Source organism: Struthio camelus, chromosome Z, assembly GCF_040807025.1.
Source record: "Struthio camelus isolate bStrCam1 chromosome Z, bStrCam1.hap1, whole genome shotgun sequence".
In the NCBI taxonomy this organism is placed as follows: domain Eukaryota; kingdom Metazoa; phylum Chordata; class Aves; order Struthioniformes; family Struthionidae; genus Struthio; species Struthio camelus.
The window spans coordinates 65,568,514-65,586,824 of NC_090982.1; the positions used below are offsets into that span (position 1 = coordinate 65,568,514).

At 35.6% G+C, this 18,311-nt stretch overlaps 1 protein-coding gene across 2 annotated transcripts in view; it reads left to right on the top strand.

Moving 5' to 3' along the window:
* LOC104146880 (A disintegrin and metalloproteinase with thrombospondin motifs 6) overlaps positions 1–18,311 on the top strand; it is a 165,207-nt gene that overhangs the window by 102,211 nt on the left and 44,685 nt on the right. For both annotated transcript variants that reach the window (XM_009679158.2, XM_068927517.1), the window contains 4 exons: positions 4,379–4,524; positions 6,846–6,909; positions 16,231–16,333; positions 17,473–17,606. In XM_009679158.2, the coding sequence (XP_009677453.1) occupies positions 4,379–4,524; positions 6,846–6,909; positions 16,231–16,333; positions 17,473–17,606 (447 nt within the window). The remainder of the gene's footprint in view (positions 1–4,378; positions 4,525–6,845; positions 6,910–16,230; positions 16,334–17,472; positions 17,607–18,311) is intronic.

The window sequence follows — 18,311 nt, forward strand, 5'->3', positions numbered from 1 at the left end:
TTTCATCTTTGTTAAATTTTACAGCACTCTCCTGTAAAGGACTGTTATAACTCTAGATCTGTAATGGACTTCTGAAAATGGTGTGAGATATACCTAGAAATTGATATCTGTTATTTTGTTAGAAAATAAAAGGATCTTTATTCCTTCAGATTTAAGCAGAATTGCATATGCTTATAAAAAAATTTTCTTAATAAAAAGGGTTTCTTAAAAACCCATATTTTTCAGGGACCATTCTGTTTTTGACTTTTATTCCTTTAATATTCAGTAGTATTTGCATAACTATTTAGCTTTAAAGGACTTTGATATGCAGTCTGATAAACTTACAGACTTAAGGTGTAAGTACAGAAAGTCAATGTTGGAATGGATAAGCTAACTTTTTTTTTCTTAAATAAAAGTTGTATGTATGTATATATATGTGTGTGCGTGTGTATATATGTATGTATGTATCTATCTGGACATGTGAATTTTGATTTTAAAAGGTTCAATGTATCTCAGTAGTTTAGGAAGGCGATCCGAAAATGATTTTCATATTAAGACGACTAGCAAAAAGGTGCTTCATAATTAGAAGGCAAAATCTATGCAGATTTTAAACAGGAAGGAGGGAACAAAAATATTCTACTCATTGATTTACAGGATATGTACCTGAAAAAAAGGAAATTCCATATGTCCATTTTTAAAATAAAACAATACCTTTTATGCAGATTTGTTCAAAGTGACAAGATGACAGGAACTTATTATATAAAGCAATTTCCAGTAACTCTCTTGAGAATTGCTACATCTGCCCTTGAGATTTACTGCTCCAGACTGGGTTTTTTTCCTAACAATGACTACTGTCATCTGTTCTCTGTTCTGACTCTTGCCATGCTAGCTGGGCTAGTTTCAACAAAGATTACAGTGCGTTTTGACTTGCAATCTGATGTTTAAATAAAGAGAATGAAAGCTTTTGGGCAGCTGTCACAGTTTATTAATCCTTGCTGACGGCTTCATTCAGGGCCCATGACCTAGTGCCATTCTGATGGCTTTTCCATGCTGAGTTTGGAAATATTGGTAAACCATGTGAAATAAATTCGTTGAAGGGGTCATTTAAAAAAAATGTAGTGCTTATAGTTAGCCAATAAAAATAGAGAGGCCTTCGCATTTTACCAAAACTGTTACCTTTTATTAGCGTAATAGAAAATGCTAGAGGCCTTATTCTTAAATCAACAGTCTAGGTTTATTTTGGAACCATCACTCCTTGTCATTGACAAGGAGCAATTTACCTCAATTGATGTTTTTTAAACCATGAGACTACAATGAACAAGTCAAGATGCTTTAAGACACTGTTGTTGTGTCCAGTTGCCACAGACTTAAATCACTTTACTCTATACAAAACATCTCTTCCAGTCATCAGTGTCTTATTTTATCATGAGATATTGGAAGTGAGCGAATTGGTATTGCTTTACAAAGGTAAACTGTCCGTGCCTTTAAACAGCAGAGAGTTGTATCTGTAAATTGGGACGTCAAAGGTTCTTGTAAATTAATAGTTACTGATAGCAGAAAAACCATAAAACACAAGTCCTTTCCAAATATGTAGTTCTCTTCACCACATGCTAAGGAGAAAATAATAGCTTACAATTCTATAACACTTTATTATTACAATAATAATAACATTTATATTGCAGTCACGCCTACTGGCCACAACCAAATTAGGCCCTATTTTGCTGGGCTTTGTCCAAATATATAATAAATGGAGCATTCCCTGCTCCAAAGGTCTAACAAGATCCCAGAGTACTTTATCATATTTGGAGGGCGAGTTTCTGCTTTTAGTTACACTGATGTAAGTTCTATGCAACTATTAATTCAGATTTGAACAAAAGTTGATGCAATGTGCATTAATATCTTAGAGTTAGGAGGGATTTCTGTAATTAAAATTGCGTAACACTTATATAAGCAACCGAACAGAAGGTCTTATAATAAACCTGCCAAACTTTAACTCTTTGGGTTGAAATTTTCCATAGTAGATGTCTGGCTAAGCCTGAAAGTTTTCAGTGTGTTCCGTAAAAGCTATGCAGCTGTTTCTGCGTACAAGGAAGAAGAATAGCATGTTGTTTTGCTACCAACAGAACCTGTACATCTGTTCCCTTTTGAAGCTTTATTACCTTCATGATTTGATGAAAGGGCTTACATGTTACCTGGGGTCTAAAAGGTTCCCCTTTTTCCTATTCCTATAATAATCCGTTCAAAAATTGAAGGAGGGGTAATATGGGAAGTACAAGAAGTAAATGTTTGGATGATAGAGATGGCAGAGTACAGGGATTTTATTCTGCTTTGTTTAATTGGTGGACTGCGTTATGTGCTATGCAGACATTCAATAACGGTCTAGTTTTAAGAGACGCTCCATATGAGGGGTACTTTGACAGATACCTGTTCATTGGCATAAATCTCACAGTTGGAAATGTAGTGGAACTGCAAGAAGAATAAACCCTCCCTATCTAAGTAGAACTCCATGAAAGTGTTTGTGTTGAGTTTATTCATTTGTTGTGCCTTTTTTTTTTTTTTTTTTTAAGAAAGGCAAGGCATTTTGAACTTGAAATTTAAATACTTTGCTTCCTATGTTTCTATTGGCACACATGAATGTTACTTTTTATTCCTCTAACTGATAGAGGATGAGGTTTTATAAACAGAAATGTGCTGGATTGTAACAGCTGTCCTTTAAAACAGGTTCAGGTATAGCATGTACAGACAAACAAGAAGTCATGGAGGATAAAAATCTTTTGAGCAAAGAAACCATGATGAATGTGACTAGAAAAATAATACTAGAGGTTTCCCTTATGTTAATGTTAAATGATAGTATGTATTTGTATGCATAGCTACTTTGTATCTAGGTACACTTGTTCAGAATAAGCTACATAAGTTTATTATTAATACTGTGTTCTAATGTTCATTCTTTAGAGTTGTGCACTTAGACTGTTTTCTGTTTGACATGCTGGATGACCTAGAAGTGACTTGTTATTAAAAATGACATTTCTAATATAAAAATTAGAGATTTTTATTCATTTTCTTTGACTAACTCTGTGTAATCGTTGTTCATGTCAAACTGCTATTAATTTATTTTTTTTGAATAATAACTGAAGGTTAAATTCTGTTTTTAGTTGCTTTCATAAAAATCCGGAGTAATTCAGGTCAGTCTCAGTGACTGCATTTACACTATTTTTAGCTCTTCAGACCAAAACTCGTCGCATACATGCTGCTGGGACTGAGGCTTTAGGTGCGCCTTAGGACTCAAGAGAACAAAAAATTTGGCTTTGCTGTACCGACTAGTATAAACCCAGCACTGAGTCTGCTGGTAGTGCTTATGGGCTGGACAAGGACACGTCTACTTTTCCATGCCTTCTGTGCCTGTCTCACAGTGCATTTTGTCAAATTCATATGGCTGATTTTGGACACACAAATTGTCTCTAGGCTTCTTTCTGGAAAAGATCAATGTTGTGTCCGTTGTGAGACTCGTAGGCAGTTAAACAACGGATGCCCACCTTTTGGAAATGAAATATGCAGACCCAGGTCAGAGTAAACCTGTGGGCATGCTGTACTCTGTGGCCTAAGCCACTAATAATAGGATGGACGTAACTAGTAGAATTACTCTCGATTTTCAGTGGTATAATAGACGCCAGAATGTGATTGAAACTATGGACTCCAGGATTGTTTCGGAGTGGTTTAAAAAAAGATTTCTGACTTATGAAATGATAAACTTACTATAACACTCATCCACTCATATGAAGTGTCTGTGAATTTGCATGTCCAGTGTAAGCAACGGTATTACAAAGGTTCAGTTACTCCGTGGATAAAGTACACATACTCATAGATGTCCCCGAGCGAATGGCCAGTCGCTGTATAGCATGATTTTGTGTACCATGTCTAATGCTTTGCTGCTACTTTTATTGTCCGTAGTGTTAGTACAGATGAAGTATTGCAACAAATTCTTCTTCCATTGTAACCTCCTCCAGATTTACTTTTTAAAATATAAGGAAATTACTTTCTTAAAAACACTGGACTGGGGAATTCTTCATTTTGTGTAACAAAGCCTCTATGTGAATCGTAACTGGAGAAACATTAAGGAGGATGTGTGAAGAAGAAAGAAAATCTTTATTTTAAGCGTACTTAAACTTCTGATGTGTATTAGGGATTTATAATGCAGGATTTAGTGAAGACAATTAACAAATCACATATGCCTTCACCAATGTCTAAACATGGCTAGAAAAAGTAAAATACTAGTCTTGTTATCTATGCAGAGAATGCCAATGCCTATAATTGGTCATTGCTTGACCCTTACGCTTTTGTGTCCTGATAACTCTATTAGCCTGGAAGCTAATTTTGTGTTTTTTCTTGTGAAATCTTTCAGTGGTGTTATCAGGGAGAGTGCGTACCTTTTGGCACTTGGCCCCAGAGCGTAGATGGGGGTTGGGGCCCGTGGTCAATATGGGGAGAGTGCAGCAGGACCTGCGGGGGAGGAGTCTCCTCGTCTATAAGACACTGTGACAGTCCAGCGTAAGTAGCTAAAGTAAGCCAGAGCCAACAAAAAGACACGCTTGGAAATTATTCAAAACTGTGGTTTCACATGTTATCTGTAAAAATGTTTTGCTAAGATTTGTCTTCAAAATAGCAGACAGAAACAGCTACACAGAAGAAGCTCACTAGATATACTTTTAATATTTATTACTCTATCTCTTTCACGTGCATTATAAAGATAGCCAGATTTGTATTTGGAGTAACCGGAGAAGTTTTCCTTCTGAAACTTACTGTTCATGCAAGATATACTTGAATTATGCCTTAGATAGATTTCTTACTACTTAGTATATGTATTGTCTCTGATGCTTGCCTAGGGTATAAAATAATTATTGCCGGTTATATATTGATAAAGCTACACAGACTACTTCAGGATTTTGCATACAACTTTTTACATATAAAATGAAGTTAATATTACTGTGCATACAACACATTTATGCCCTATCACATCCAACGCTTAGCTGTGACTTCCCATTGACTCTTAAAACAATTCAGCTACTTCTCTCCCTGCCACTACTACCTCTTGGTCCATCTACTCTCAAGTGGGGCCAGCTTCTCCCCTACAACTTGGTCTATTTTGTGTATCCGTACTGGTCCTGTCATCTCTATCTGCTTCCCAATGTCCTGAACAGTGTTCCAGAGAAGGTCTGTTGGGTAAGTGCTCACCTCTCTGTCATTAGTGCTTCTCAGATCAGGAATTCATATTTGCTTCCATTGCTGTTCTTAGTTGAATGAATCACTGCTTTTTTCTGTTGCTGCTTGCCCTGTTGCCTCATCACTGCTATAGGTCTTGGCGGAAGGCTATTTTTCATTAGTCCATGCTTTGTTCTAGTCATACGTCATACTGTCTGTTTCCATGCCCATTATTAATTTCAAAGACTACTTTCCTTCAAAACATCAAGTTTTTTTATTTCTTCCATGAAAATCATTCTGCAACTTTTGTAATTCCTTTCTTACCTTCTTCCCTCTGTACACTTAACGATCTTTGTTGCTTGTAGCCATGTTTTGCAAGCCCGTCTTGCTCTTCACTCTGCTAGACAAACACCATAATGTGACGTTACTGCTGTTTAAGGTGGTCTGTTCACATCCTAGCATTAGCAATAGCTACCAATCAAATCTGGCAAATACCACTAATTATTGAATGCATTCAAAAGCAAAAATTATCCATATGCATGGATAACATGGCAGACTGTGTTACTGTGAGAGCATAGTAAATTAAATACATTATTTTTTTCACGGCAATAAAATGAGTACAAATACTAGTTAAAAATCTGTTTGAAGCATCAGTAGTTTCCTAGGATTTTTTTAAACTATTCCTCTTTCCCTGCATTTCAGTGGTTATATTGAAAGATAATTGGATCCTAGGTGCTTAACAGTGTAGCAAGCAAGTGCAATTCTTTTTTTTTGTTTTTGTTTTTTTTAGTACATCTGCATTATGAAAAAATTTCCCTCAGTTCATTGAGTGTTTTAAGATAATGTTGTCTGGCTAAGTATCTGTAACATGCAGAAGAGTTTGGATTTTCATTTTTTTTTAATTGTAAATTCTTTTAGTCCTTTATTATAAAACAAAACAATGAGTGTTTTTCCCTTCCTGCTTTCAAGTTGTGATCAAAGACCTGGTGTATGGTTAATCTTCCATTTAAGTCAATGGTAATTCATTAATTGACCTCTATGGAAGATAGATAAGAATCTGGGAACTTTAAGGGCAAATTTTGGCTTAATCATACTAGTAGAAACCCACTTACTCTGGAGTTCCTTCAGATTTAATGCTGTGCAATTTAAATCAAAATCGGTTTCTTGAACTAGAAAATGCAATCTTTGCTACTTACTCCAGGAATTTAGTAGGCAGTGTTTCTACATTTTGTTATATTTTCAAGTGTAATATGAGGAGATTAAAAAAAAAAAAAAGATTGTTTACACATGTTTCGTTCTGCTTTAATAAAGCAAGGAAATAATTAAAAACAATACATTTTTGGTACATTTGAAAAGTAATTGCATAGTTTCAGATTTATTCAAATAAATATTATGTGAGTGAAGATGTTTAGGTGTTCAGCCCTGTTCTGCACCTGTTCCAATTCAAGCCAATTCTAAAGTACTCCTTTAATAAAATGTTTGAAAATCTCACCTTGAAACTTCATAGGGAAGTTTTGTACATTTATTGTACATTTGTGCACATTTATTTTTATTTGTTATATAATATATAAATATTTCTCATGAACTTGTTTTTATGCTAATAATATATAAACACATCTCATGAACTTGTATTTTTACTGATACAACACATAAAACACATGTTTTTGCAGGCCTTCAGGAGGAGGAATATATTGTCTTGGAGAAAGGAAACGGTATCGCTCCTGTAATACTGATGTAAGTAAATTATGTTTCACTATCAAAGTATAGTCAACTTGTCTGTTTTTCTTTTTGGCATCAATGGATGCATTTATTTGCAGTTCGGAAAAGGATTTGTGAAAGCTGTGAATTTTGCATTTTATTGGCAAATTGTCCTGTTGGGCACCTCTTTATTGCAGGCTCCCTACATGTTGTTGCATATCAGAGTCCCTGTCTCAATGTTATGCCCAACTGCAGGCTTCACATTAAGGCCGAGAAGGAGTTCAGCTTCGGCATCCGTGTTTAAGGTGAACAAAGATCATACGAGTTCCCATTCTGCATCAGACCAAAAGTCTGTCTAACCTGGTATCTTGTGTCCCAACCATGGTTTATTGCAGGTGCTTAGGGAAAAACTGTAAAACGTATGTGAGCCAAGGCGTGATTTTTCTAAGGGTACAGCTTATATAAGCTTCCAGAAACTAGATGTTTAAACACTTCTTAAGCGTGGCATTTATATCTGTACCATCCTGTCATCTGTACCACTGTATCTGGACCCAACCTCCCTCTTACCCATCTTTTATACCTTTATAACTTCCAATGTTAATATGTTATACTCTTAAGCAATATGATTACTCTTAAGCAATCTGTGAAATGTACTACTTTGATGTGTTTTAAACCTGCTACTTTGCCATCGGGTATCCATTGTGTTACCAGAATGATCGTGCAGTTTCATTTTAGAGCCCAGCCCATCAAATAAAGACCTGCTACTGAGATGAATGGAGCAGTGTAGACTGCCACATACATACAATTGAATTATGAACCAAAATTATAAATTCAAAAAAGTTAAAAATTGAACCAGACAAAACTATTAGACGATAAAGAATTTCACTAGTAGGTTTTCAAGTCAGCTGTAGCACAAACTTTTTTTTATCTTCAGATCTGTTTAAGTTTCCTTCTAAAAACAAGAAAGTTCATAACAGTGAGAAAGTTGGTGTACACAGCTGCATTGTGTTTCAGCTGTTTATCTTTTGATACAGTTCAGAAAAAACAGTTCTTAAAAACAGAAGATATTTGCAGGGAACCAAAACATTAACTGCTAAAGATAGTTATGAATTATTGTAAGTATTAGTTCTGCAAACTTCCCTGTGGATGTTACTCTCATTGTTAGAAAGTATTACAAATTTCCAAATTGAAAAATACTTTCCTGCTCCTAGTGACAGCTGCTGTGTTCACACAGCCAAGAAGTGCGTTAGGCCTTTTTGCCACAGTGTTGTAAGAGAAACTCATGCTGACCTGCTTGTCCAGTGTGAGCTATAAAACTTTCCCAGTCATGCTACCTTCCAAATTTCAGTGTACTATTCTGTAACTCTGATAATCTTTCCTCTTTCCTAGATGTATATCTCTGTGTTTGACTGTCTTTCTGCAATTTTCATTTATGTGAATCCAGTGTAGCAGGGGATACTGTATAACTAACTTACCTTCATCTTCATTTTCACTCAGCCAGTCTATGAGTAATATGGAAAATGTTTTAAGCAATAATTTTATTTATTGTTTCAATTCACAAATGAAGCTATTGAATAACATTGAACCTATTTCTCATCCTTACGGGTAATATGAAATTCACCTTTAAATTCACCAACTAAATGATGATTTCTGATTGACTTCTATCCTTTGAAATCTGTCAGTTAGTCAATATTAATGTATGCTTTACTAAACAAGTACAAGGTTGATTCTGTTCTTTTATTCAGGGTGTTTTGCATTACTAAGTGAAGTGGCTTATAATAATCTAAGCGTATCCATTGTCCTTGTAATTTCACCAGGAAGTGTAAAAAGTTTAAGTTGATAACATCTATTCTTGTACGAAGTACTGACTTGTGTAACTTACTTACCTTTCTTTTAAACATGTATCAGTGAAGTCTTTACCAACTTTTCCTGTTAATTTGGGATGAATATCAGGTAAACTGTAACTTACAATATTGGAGTTGTCCTTTTCAAATAATGCACTTTTTCATTATCATGATTTCCATTTGCATGCATAAGCTAAGACTTGTTTAAAAATTCACACTGACGGATCAGAGACCTCCTTCCTTAACCTTTTCAGAAATCTTGAGCGCTAGTTGTCCAGGCCGTCTTATTTGAAAAGGTTTATCTCCAATAGATGCTATTTAGCATCTGCCACGGTAACTAGTACACAAGAAAATTTACCTAATACATAATCCTGCTGCCTCACAAATACAGAACAATTTTTTAATGCTTGGTTGTTATTAACGGTTGTACCATATCCACCTAGTGATATTGCTGCACTGTTGCTAGGATTTCTTTTATTCTTATCATAATTTATTCCCTACTCTCAGACACTTACTTTTCAGACATGATTTTCTTCCCAGTCTATTTTGCTTCCCATACTCTCTCTCTAGTTTTTCCTTATTACTGAGACAAAGCTCGTGGGATTGCAGAAGTATTTAGAAGGTACCTGAGAAAGCCATTTAAGCTATTCCATGGCTCAAAGGCAAGATCAATTGTTGTTAAACCATTCTCACCTGATGGTTCAGCAGCTGTCTGCTCTGTTTCTAAATACCTCCAGTGATGCAGGTTTCACTGTATTAGGTGAACTATTCCAAACCTTAAATGTCCTTAAATTGTTAGGACGGTTTTCCTAAAATATAGCATGAATTTTCCCTTTGTTTAAGGCTGTTACTTATTCTGTCTCCATTGGCATATAGAAGAGAGCTGATCATATTCCCTCTATGGCACCCTTTCACATGTTTGTAGACCCCCTATCATGACTCTTCGCAGTCATCTTTCCACTAGACTAGCAGCTGTATTTCCTGCAGTCTCTCATTAATCCCATTTGGGGTCCCACTAATGCACATCTTTTTGAAGTGGGATACCTGAATCTGGGCACAGTACTTTAGCTGTCAGAACTAAGTAGCAAGGGAGGATCATGTCATCTTAGTGAAGAGATTCTGTTTATACATTTCAGTATTGTGTTTGCTTTTCTTAAAACAGGGACAATATTTATTCAGTTTGTGTTGCTCCATAATGTCCAAATCGTTTTCTAAAGAACTGCTCTTTAGCAAGTCATTCCTCATCTTGTACTTGTATAGCTGATTGTTCCTATCTAAGTGTAGTAGTTTGTCTTTATTGAACTGCATCCATTGGTTTATTTCAAAGCACTGCTCCAGTGTGTCAGAAACTTTTAAAATTGTAGTGTGGTATTCCAAAGCACTTGCTTCTCAGGTTTCAATCAATAATTTAAATAAGACATTGGAAAGGAAACTTGCATTTCATTTCAAAACAAATATTGAACAGTAGGCTGAGTAAGACCAGACAGTGTGGAAATGCCGTTGTTATGGTTTTACTGTGAACCATTTTTTTAGCGTACTTTTTGGGTATGGTTTTTCAGTGCATAAACATACTGTGACTCAAAGAACTTTAAATTTACTATCTTAATGGTTATAATGATTGTAATCCGTTTCTTTTGTAGTAATTTTTAGGGTTCTAAATAAATAAGAATTGCTGAGACAAGTAGATTTTATTTCAAGATTTATGATGGTCCTTATTGCTTGACATTTTTAATGGAATGGTATGTTTGATTAATGTAAGCGTTAAGAGCCTGCAGAGCTGTCGTTTTTTAGAAAAATGTGTTATTTGTACATCTCTTCTGTTGAGGTTTTTTTTTTTTTTTGCAGTGTCAACATTCATTGCCCATCTGTAATTTTAAAAGTAGCACTCCCTAAAGCTCCTACTATTCATAAACAAAAAACCCCTTCATTTTGACTTCATTTTTCTTTCAGAGATGAGTTAGTTATGTTGCCCTTTCTTATGACCATTTTCATTCTTTGGAAACAGCACACACACACTCCTACTAGGCATAATTCTCATCAAAGACTTTCAAAGCCATATATGACTTCTTAATTCAAAAGGCATCTGCTAATGGAAACATTGAGATCAGCAGAAAAGAACATTAGCTAATGAGTTCTGGAAACAAAAGGGTAGTAGAAAGAACACACTCATCAGAAACTTCTTTTTTAACACCAACCACTCTGACTCTTACAAAAATATACGTATTTTTCCAACCAAAGTACTTTTATTAAAAAAATGCTAATAGAATTGCAAGGCACATAAAAACTTAAAGTAATTTATTGTCTGATTAAAGTATATATAGGATGTGAAGCTTAATCTGGTGTACATCTAAAACAGTAAGAGTCTCCTAACTTTTTTAATAACAATGAAAAAGGTTCTGTGCATGCTTTATTCATATAAAAGTATGTATGTATGTATACATACCTTCAGAGGATTCCTTTTCTTATGCCTTTTCTCTCAACAAAACGTGGGCCAGTTATTTTTGTTACTTCCTTCCTTTATGCATACACTCACAGACACTGTTCATTGCTTTCATAATTCTTAACATTTTCAAGACTATTTTTTCTGATTGCATTCCTGTGAGGACCTACCTGTTGGAACAGTATCTGAATCTCAGCTCTCACCCTTCTGGCTGTGTTTCTTATTCTCTGCGATGCACAATGTAGTCCTTTGTTGAGAAGAAACCTGATGACTTCAGTTACTGAACTCTGCCTGCCTTGAAGCTCTGGGATGCATAGTTTTTTATGAGATCAGGTGTTTAGTGTTATGTCAACGTTGATTCAGTGATTTGTCAACACTGTTTAAACTATTTTTGCTTCCAGCTTAAAAATTTTGATACTCTTTTTAAATTCACTCAAAATTTTAATCGTTTCATCATGTTCTACTCAGGACCTTCTTCAGACCAGATTATAAACTGCTAAACATTTGTTAGGGTCCTACCTCATGTTTTCCAGTCTCCTAATAGTTTGGAAACGCAAGCAGACTGTTGCTTCACAGGAGTTATCCATATGCATACTGTACCCTGTGCAGAGTGAGAAATAATTTACCCAATAAAGAGAAGCAATTATTGCCCATTTACTTTGGGGGAAGAGTACACAGGGAGTCAGTACCCAAGAGCTGGCATTTTGTAAATGTGTATTGTAGCTTGCCTTGCGTTAACCTGTTTCTATTTCTATACCTGTTGTTTGTGAATGCATTTCTTGAGGACGTCACCTTTAGGCTTACTTCCTCTAGAGTAGTAGCAAGGTACTCAAAAAGATAGGAAATAAAAATATGGAACAGAAAAATTTCTTTAAGGTGTAGGCTGTGTTTTATACTTCAGACTACAGAATGTTGCAGGCGTCAGGCTATCAGTCTTCAAGAGGACGTCTGAAGACTTTACTAAATCAAGCCAGAAGTGGGATTCAAACTGATGGTTCAGAGTGTTCGAATTAGTGATTCAGAGGAAGAGGAAGATCCTGAGATGAGTGCTAGCGCTTGTCAGTATTCATTGAGAGGACATGGCTGCTAAAATTGTGGGTTTTTTTTTTTTTTTTTTTTGGTAACAAAGATGATGAAATCTGCCTACGGATTAATAGATTTGCCTTGTTAGAGCCAAAGATGTTGGGTTATGTAAAGGCTTTGATATCATTAGTGTATGAAACCGGTTTAACTGTGCTCACAATATGGGAAACAAGGATTTAATCTGCAGGACTACAGAACACAAGAAAAATACTGAGAAAGCAGGAACACTGCCACACCGCTATCTACAGTACTTTCTCTGACTATTTATTGAGAACTCCGGGTTTGTTCTTACCTACTCAAGTACAGCATTTCAAGACATATTCAGAGTTCTAACTGGTATTAATATATGATGTCTAAGTTATATTCAGTCATTTCAGTTTGTAACTAAGTTAGTCCTGGAAATGACAGTGCCAGCATTAATTCATGATCTGCCAATAAAGGTCCGAAGTGAAAGAGTAAGAGTAGTGCAGTAAGACTTTCAGAATCAACATGACATTCAATATCAGAGCCTTTGGCCTCATTATTAATAAGGACCTTTTTGTGAGGGAGTCCCTTCTAGGACAGTCTCATCATACTTACCTAAGTATCATGAAGGGTCTGGCCTGTGCCAGTTATGCCAGAAGCAGGCTAGAATATCTACTGTGAAAGACTTTTCAATCTCTTTCTTATCCCAGGTGGCTGATAAGAGGTTTCTTCCAGTAGCATTTTCTCCCATTCTGTTACTGTTTCATCGTCCACACAGCCTAGAAGGAACTAGGAACTATAAGTCAAACTGATAACGCTTGCATTCTGTGCTGCCTTTAGATACCACAGTGGTTGTAGAGTTTTCCAGACATTTTTTTTAATGCTGTGGCCAAAATTCTTCCCCTGTAGCATAGTCACGTACGTAAGGGCACATGACTTATGTCAGCATCATGGTTGTGTCTTAGATACAAATGATAGTTTGAGTAGGTGAAGATGGCCTGTCAAGTATGATGAAGGGACATAAAATCTTGGTGACCAAATTACAGATTTTACATCATCTTTTTCTGGGTTTTATTTTCCACTTTACCCTCTCTTTTAGGGAAGGGAGTAGAAGCATTGCATTCCTACAAATTATTAATTCTTCTATAGGTAGTATTTGCAGGTCATACAGCGATGTAGTGATTATTAGAAAAAAATAAGAGTTTGACAGGCTTTCAAGCAGTCTCCTAATGAGACATCTTATTCTCCCTGCAAACTTTGCTGAAGCAATACTTGGCTTTAGAAAGTTACGTTACACCTAAGCTCTCAGCGCTGAAGAACATTCAAAACAAAAGCAACCCAAACTATTTCCTCAAGTTTTCTTCTTTTTTTTGTCCTTCTTTCTTCGGTAATTTGGCTAACTGAGAGCGTTGGTTTTTAGCCTTTGTTTCAATAGGAAACAAAATATTTCCAAGGAAAAAGGTTAAGAAAATAAATACTGCAGTGTGCCACAACAGCAGCCTTCCCACCATCTATCTTGCGCAGTTGCAGTGATGAACCTCTTCAATGGCAGCAACTGTTTCTACAACTTGAAAAGCAAGACTTTTACTGGTTCCAGTAAGCTGGAGGTTAGGATTGTTACTCCAGAGGAGTTTGGACTGTTAGATCCTAACACTGATCATTCAGATCAGCACTTTCTCACACTGTGGAAACCAACAATTACTCTTTGCATATGTGGTGCATTCAGGAGAGGGGTTGCTTAAGCCCTGTTTGTCAGTGGATGAATCGTTGGAAATCTGATTTCCTATACCATCCCTCTTCTCTTTGAAAGCTGTTATCTCAGTGGCAACCTGAGAAAAGTAGGAAATTCTGGATGCAGAGATCCGGTGCAGGAGCCCCCACCCTTGCTGTGTATAGTTTCTTCAGAGTGGAGCATTCGTTCAGCAGCTGTATGTTCTGTCCAAGCGTGGAGGATGTGTAGCTTTGCTCCCACCATCGCTTTATCCGTTCCCTGGTGTGGCCAGCCTTGCCTGCTGCTCTTGTCAGCAGCAGGATTCCAGGCTGAGCACATCTGTGTGTAGCTGGTGTTGTGTCAGACCGCTAGAGTTGTCTTTAAGAAAGAAAGAGGAGATAAACCATGATTTTAAGCAGTTTAAATTGTGGCACAAACTGAGTGATATTTAACAGAGTGAAGGAAATACTCTGCTTCACCTGCCTCAAAACACATCCAAGAGCGCCATCAAACAAGAGAAGTAAGACTACATCTCAAAGATCAGATCACAATAATTTTTTTAACAATATAAATATGAAAGTCATGATCCTTCTTTACTGATCTTTATATTTTATTGTGTTGTCCTAATGTAACTACTTCAAAAAAGGTTTTGGTGATTTTTTTGAGGTGTCCTGGTGGTTTAATTAACTTGTAATGGTAGCTTCTTGCAGTTTAAATACCAGCCTTGTAAATCAGTATCTAAGTTTTCAGCATTGAAGAATAGGATGTAGAGACCAGTATTAGAGAGATTTAGACTTGAGTTTAGAGGTAGGTCCTTCTCCTCCTTGGAGAATATGCTGCAGAAAGGCGAATCTAATGGGTGATACCAGTTCAAAAAAGCAAATTTACAGTAGTATATTTTACTTTTTCAAAAATTATGTTATTTACTGGTAGTTATGTTTTATTCTCACTACTTACTATGATCTGAAGGATTGTAGAATTAAAAATATTAACAGTGCCATTGCTTACTGGTAATCATATTCAAAATGTATTTTTAATTAGAAAGAAGAGTGTTTTATAGGGAAAATTTTAAATTGCAAGACTGTCTAATGTCCATTGTTTTTGTTTATATTACACCAGATGTACAACTGGAGAAAATTTCTGTAGTTTCTGAATCATAGTGCAATGGGCTGGCTGTGATAGCAACTTGATTAATATACACTGAGAATTAAAATTATTATGTTAATATTTGCATCATGCAGTAAATTTTTACTGTGCGTGTTTATACAGACCCTTTCACTTGAATGCACTTCAAATTCCTGAACAGCACTAACTGGCTTAGATGCGTAGGCAGACTAGTAAAAGTGCCATGAAATGACTCCTCTGTTGCTCATAAAATAGTAATATTAACAACTACAATTTCTTTCAGACAAGTTTTCTCACTTTTAGTCTAAAAATGATTTTAATCTGTGTTTCAAATACTTAAATCTGGTGAAACTTGCAGTTACAACAGCTACTTAAACATTGATTGCAATGTTTAATAAGCTGTTTGAATACTGTGTGTATTCAAGGTTAGTTGCTATTACTACTTTGAAACTAAACCTTGCAGATGAAAAATGTGAAAAATAGCAGAGAATTCAATTTCTTCTGTAATTCTTTTCTGAGATGCATCTCATTTATGTCTACCTGTATTCCAAACAAGGAAGCTACCTTCCAGATTCGTAATTGGTGATGAGAAGTAGTGAAAATTAAAAGCAATTTTGATTTCTTTACCTTTGGAGACTGCCAAGAATCAGGACCAAATGTCATCTCTAGTCTCATTCTCAGCCTCAAATGATGCTTTTTTCAAAGCTACATGTAAATAAAGGTTTACAGCAGGCTGCAGCTCTCTGAAGAGTGTTTTAATTTTGATTATTCATGTGTTAAAAACAGATCTCAGTACAGCTGTAACAACTGAGCCTAGAACTCTTACCGAAATGATTTTGTGTTTTAATTTTTCAGCTGTTTTTTCTGTGTGTTTATAAGAAGATATCTGATGGATTGATTATGAAGCGTAGTCTGACAGTATTTGGACTGTCGAGTTACATGGAAACTGTTGTAACACTTAACTTTGTTTAAATTACTTCAGTTATTTCATGCCTGCCTAAGATTACAAAATGGACACTTCAACCTGAACACCAGTTGAAAAGCAGTAAAGCAAGTGTCAGAATCAGAGCCACAAAAATAAAGCAAGGAACCACCATACTAGTCTCTTGCGCTGTTATGTTTGTAATATAAGCATTTCCTTTTATCTTGGTATTTACAATCAGTTAACCGTTTTATTGTTATGATTTTAGCCATGTCCTTCGGGGGCCCGTGATTTTCGAGAAAAACAATGTGCAGACTTTGATAACATGCCTTTCCGGGGAAAGTACTATAACTGGAAACCCTACACTGGAGGTAATGTGTAGCTTTGTAAAAATACTAACATACTTGGTCTTTGAAGTCATGTAAATGTTGTCTAGAAAGTCACGTTTGTAAATATAATGTTTTAATCAATATATGATGAGCTAAGTTTGCTAACCTTGTACTTTTGTCAATAGTTGAAAATGTTACAGAAGAGCCATCTGTATTTTAGTAATGTTTTGTTTTACTATGAAAGGGAATGAGCATCATTCTAGGGACTCCACTTTAAAATATGGAGCCCTTTTCCACCTACAGTCACAATAGAGCTAGGGATTTCATGGGTGACCTGTAAGTGCCTGTGATGCTGCAGTGATGAGTTCAGTATAAAAATCTTGTTCAAGTTCTTACCGAGGGTGAGAGTGTGAGGAATAGGAGAAAGGAGAAATAGCACTTATCAAAGTCTCTGAAGATTACTTCAACTATTGAGTTATAAATAATTGCAATGTACAGAAGAAGGATATTTTAAGGCAAGGGAGACTATTGTAAATTTTCTTCTTCTTTGGGACACTTTAATCAAGTTTAATGGAATTTCTGTCATTGTTTGGAGTTTCAGAGGTTGCCCTTTGATTATTTTGTCTTTTTATGTTCTAAACTCTGCATGAATAAGTCCATGGCCTCCTTTGAGTTTTTATATTTAATTGAATTAAATGATTTTATTCTTAGTTTTTTAGATTATGAGCCCCAAAAGGACCATTGTGATCATCTGGCCTGACTTGTAGTATAATTCAAGTTATAGGACTAGATTTCTAACTGAAGGCTGATTGTGGTTTTTGAAATTTACACTGACATATTACTAGAACTACATTCTTTTGTTGTTCATGTTTTTCAAATGGTGAAGTGGTGTCTTTATTATTTTAAATTGTTCAATAATCATTAGGGTTGTATTAACATAATGGAATCGTTATGGAGCCAGCCAACCTTGCCATATCTTACTATGAGCTGAAATAATCTTTTTTGCAAGAAAGAAGAGTCAAGTAGAGAAATCAATAAGGGGAAGTAAAATAAAGTGTATACGTTATATATGTCAGGTATGAGATAAGATTATAAATTTCAGATCTGATTATGTATCTATTTTTTAATTATTAACTTTTCAAGAATTCCCTGTTATTTTTTTCTTTGTTTTCATTGTCTAGGTGGGGTTAAACCATGTGCATTAAACTGCTTGGCTGAAGGTTATAATTTTTACACTGAACGTGCTCCTGCAGTAATAGATGGGACTCAGTGCAATGCTGATTCACTGGATATCTGTATAAATGGAGAATGCAAGGTTACATATGTTTTATAAAATACTTATGGATTAGTTTGTTTGGTATTTGTTGTCATTCCTCCTATATTAGCGGTGGTACTCATTGTTACCTACGTGAAGCAAGCTTGTTTAGAACCCAACTTCTTAATGAAAGGGTAAGATTGAGACAAAAAGATAAGAAAGGTATTTGCACACATGAGACAAATCATTTGAATTTCTGTAGCTTTTCATAGATGTTAAAGCGGTTATGTCTAGAAATTCTGCCTTTCATCTTCCTTGTTTTATGTTGCTTTCTGGTCTTTGTTGAAGAATCACTGGAAAAGGCAACAGGAGACAAACAGATTCCTTGCATGCTTCCAAAGCCTGTTCCATCATTTCAGTTAGAACTCCATTCTGGCTGAAAGACAGTATATGTGAAAATTTTACCTATTTCTAGCTAGTTCATCCTGTTGCAAATAGTTCTGCTGTTAGTGCAATCAAAACAGGAAGTTGTCACTATTACTCTGTAGTTCTATGGAAAAATTGCATAACCATGCAACTATTTTCTCTGTACTAAAGATCTCGTTATGTTGTAAGCTTCCGGTAGAACTGTATTACATGAACTTGAAGAGAATTGGAGGTCCATGCCATATTTTCGGTTATGTTCATCCTACTGCTGCTTCAGTTTAGCAGAGCATTTAATTATGTACTTAAGTCTAAACATCTGAGTAGTGCTATTGACTCTTA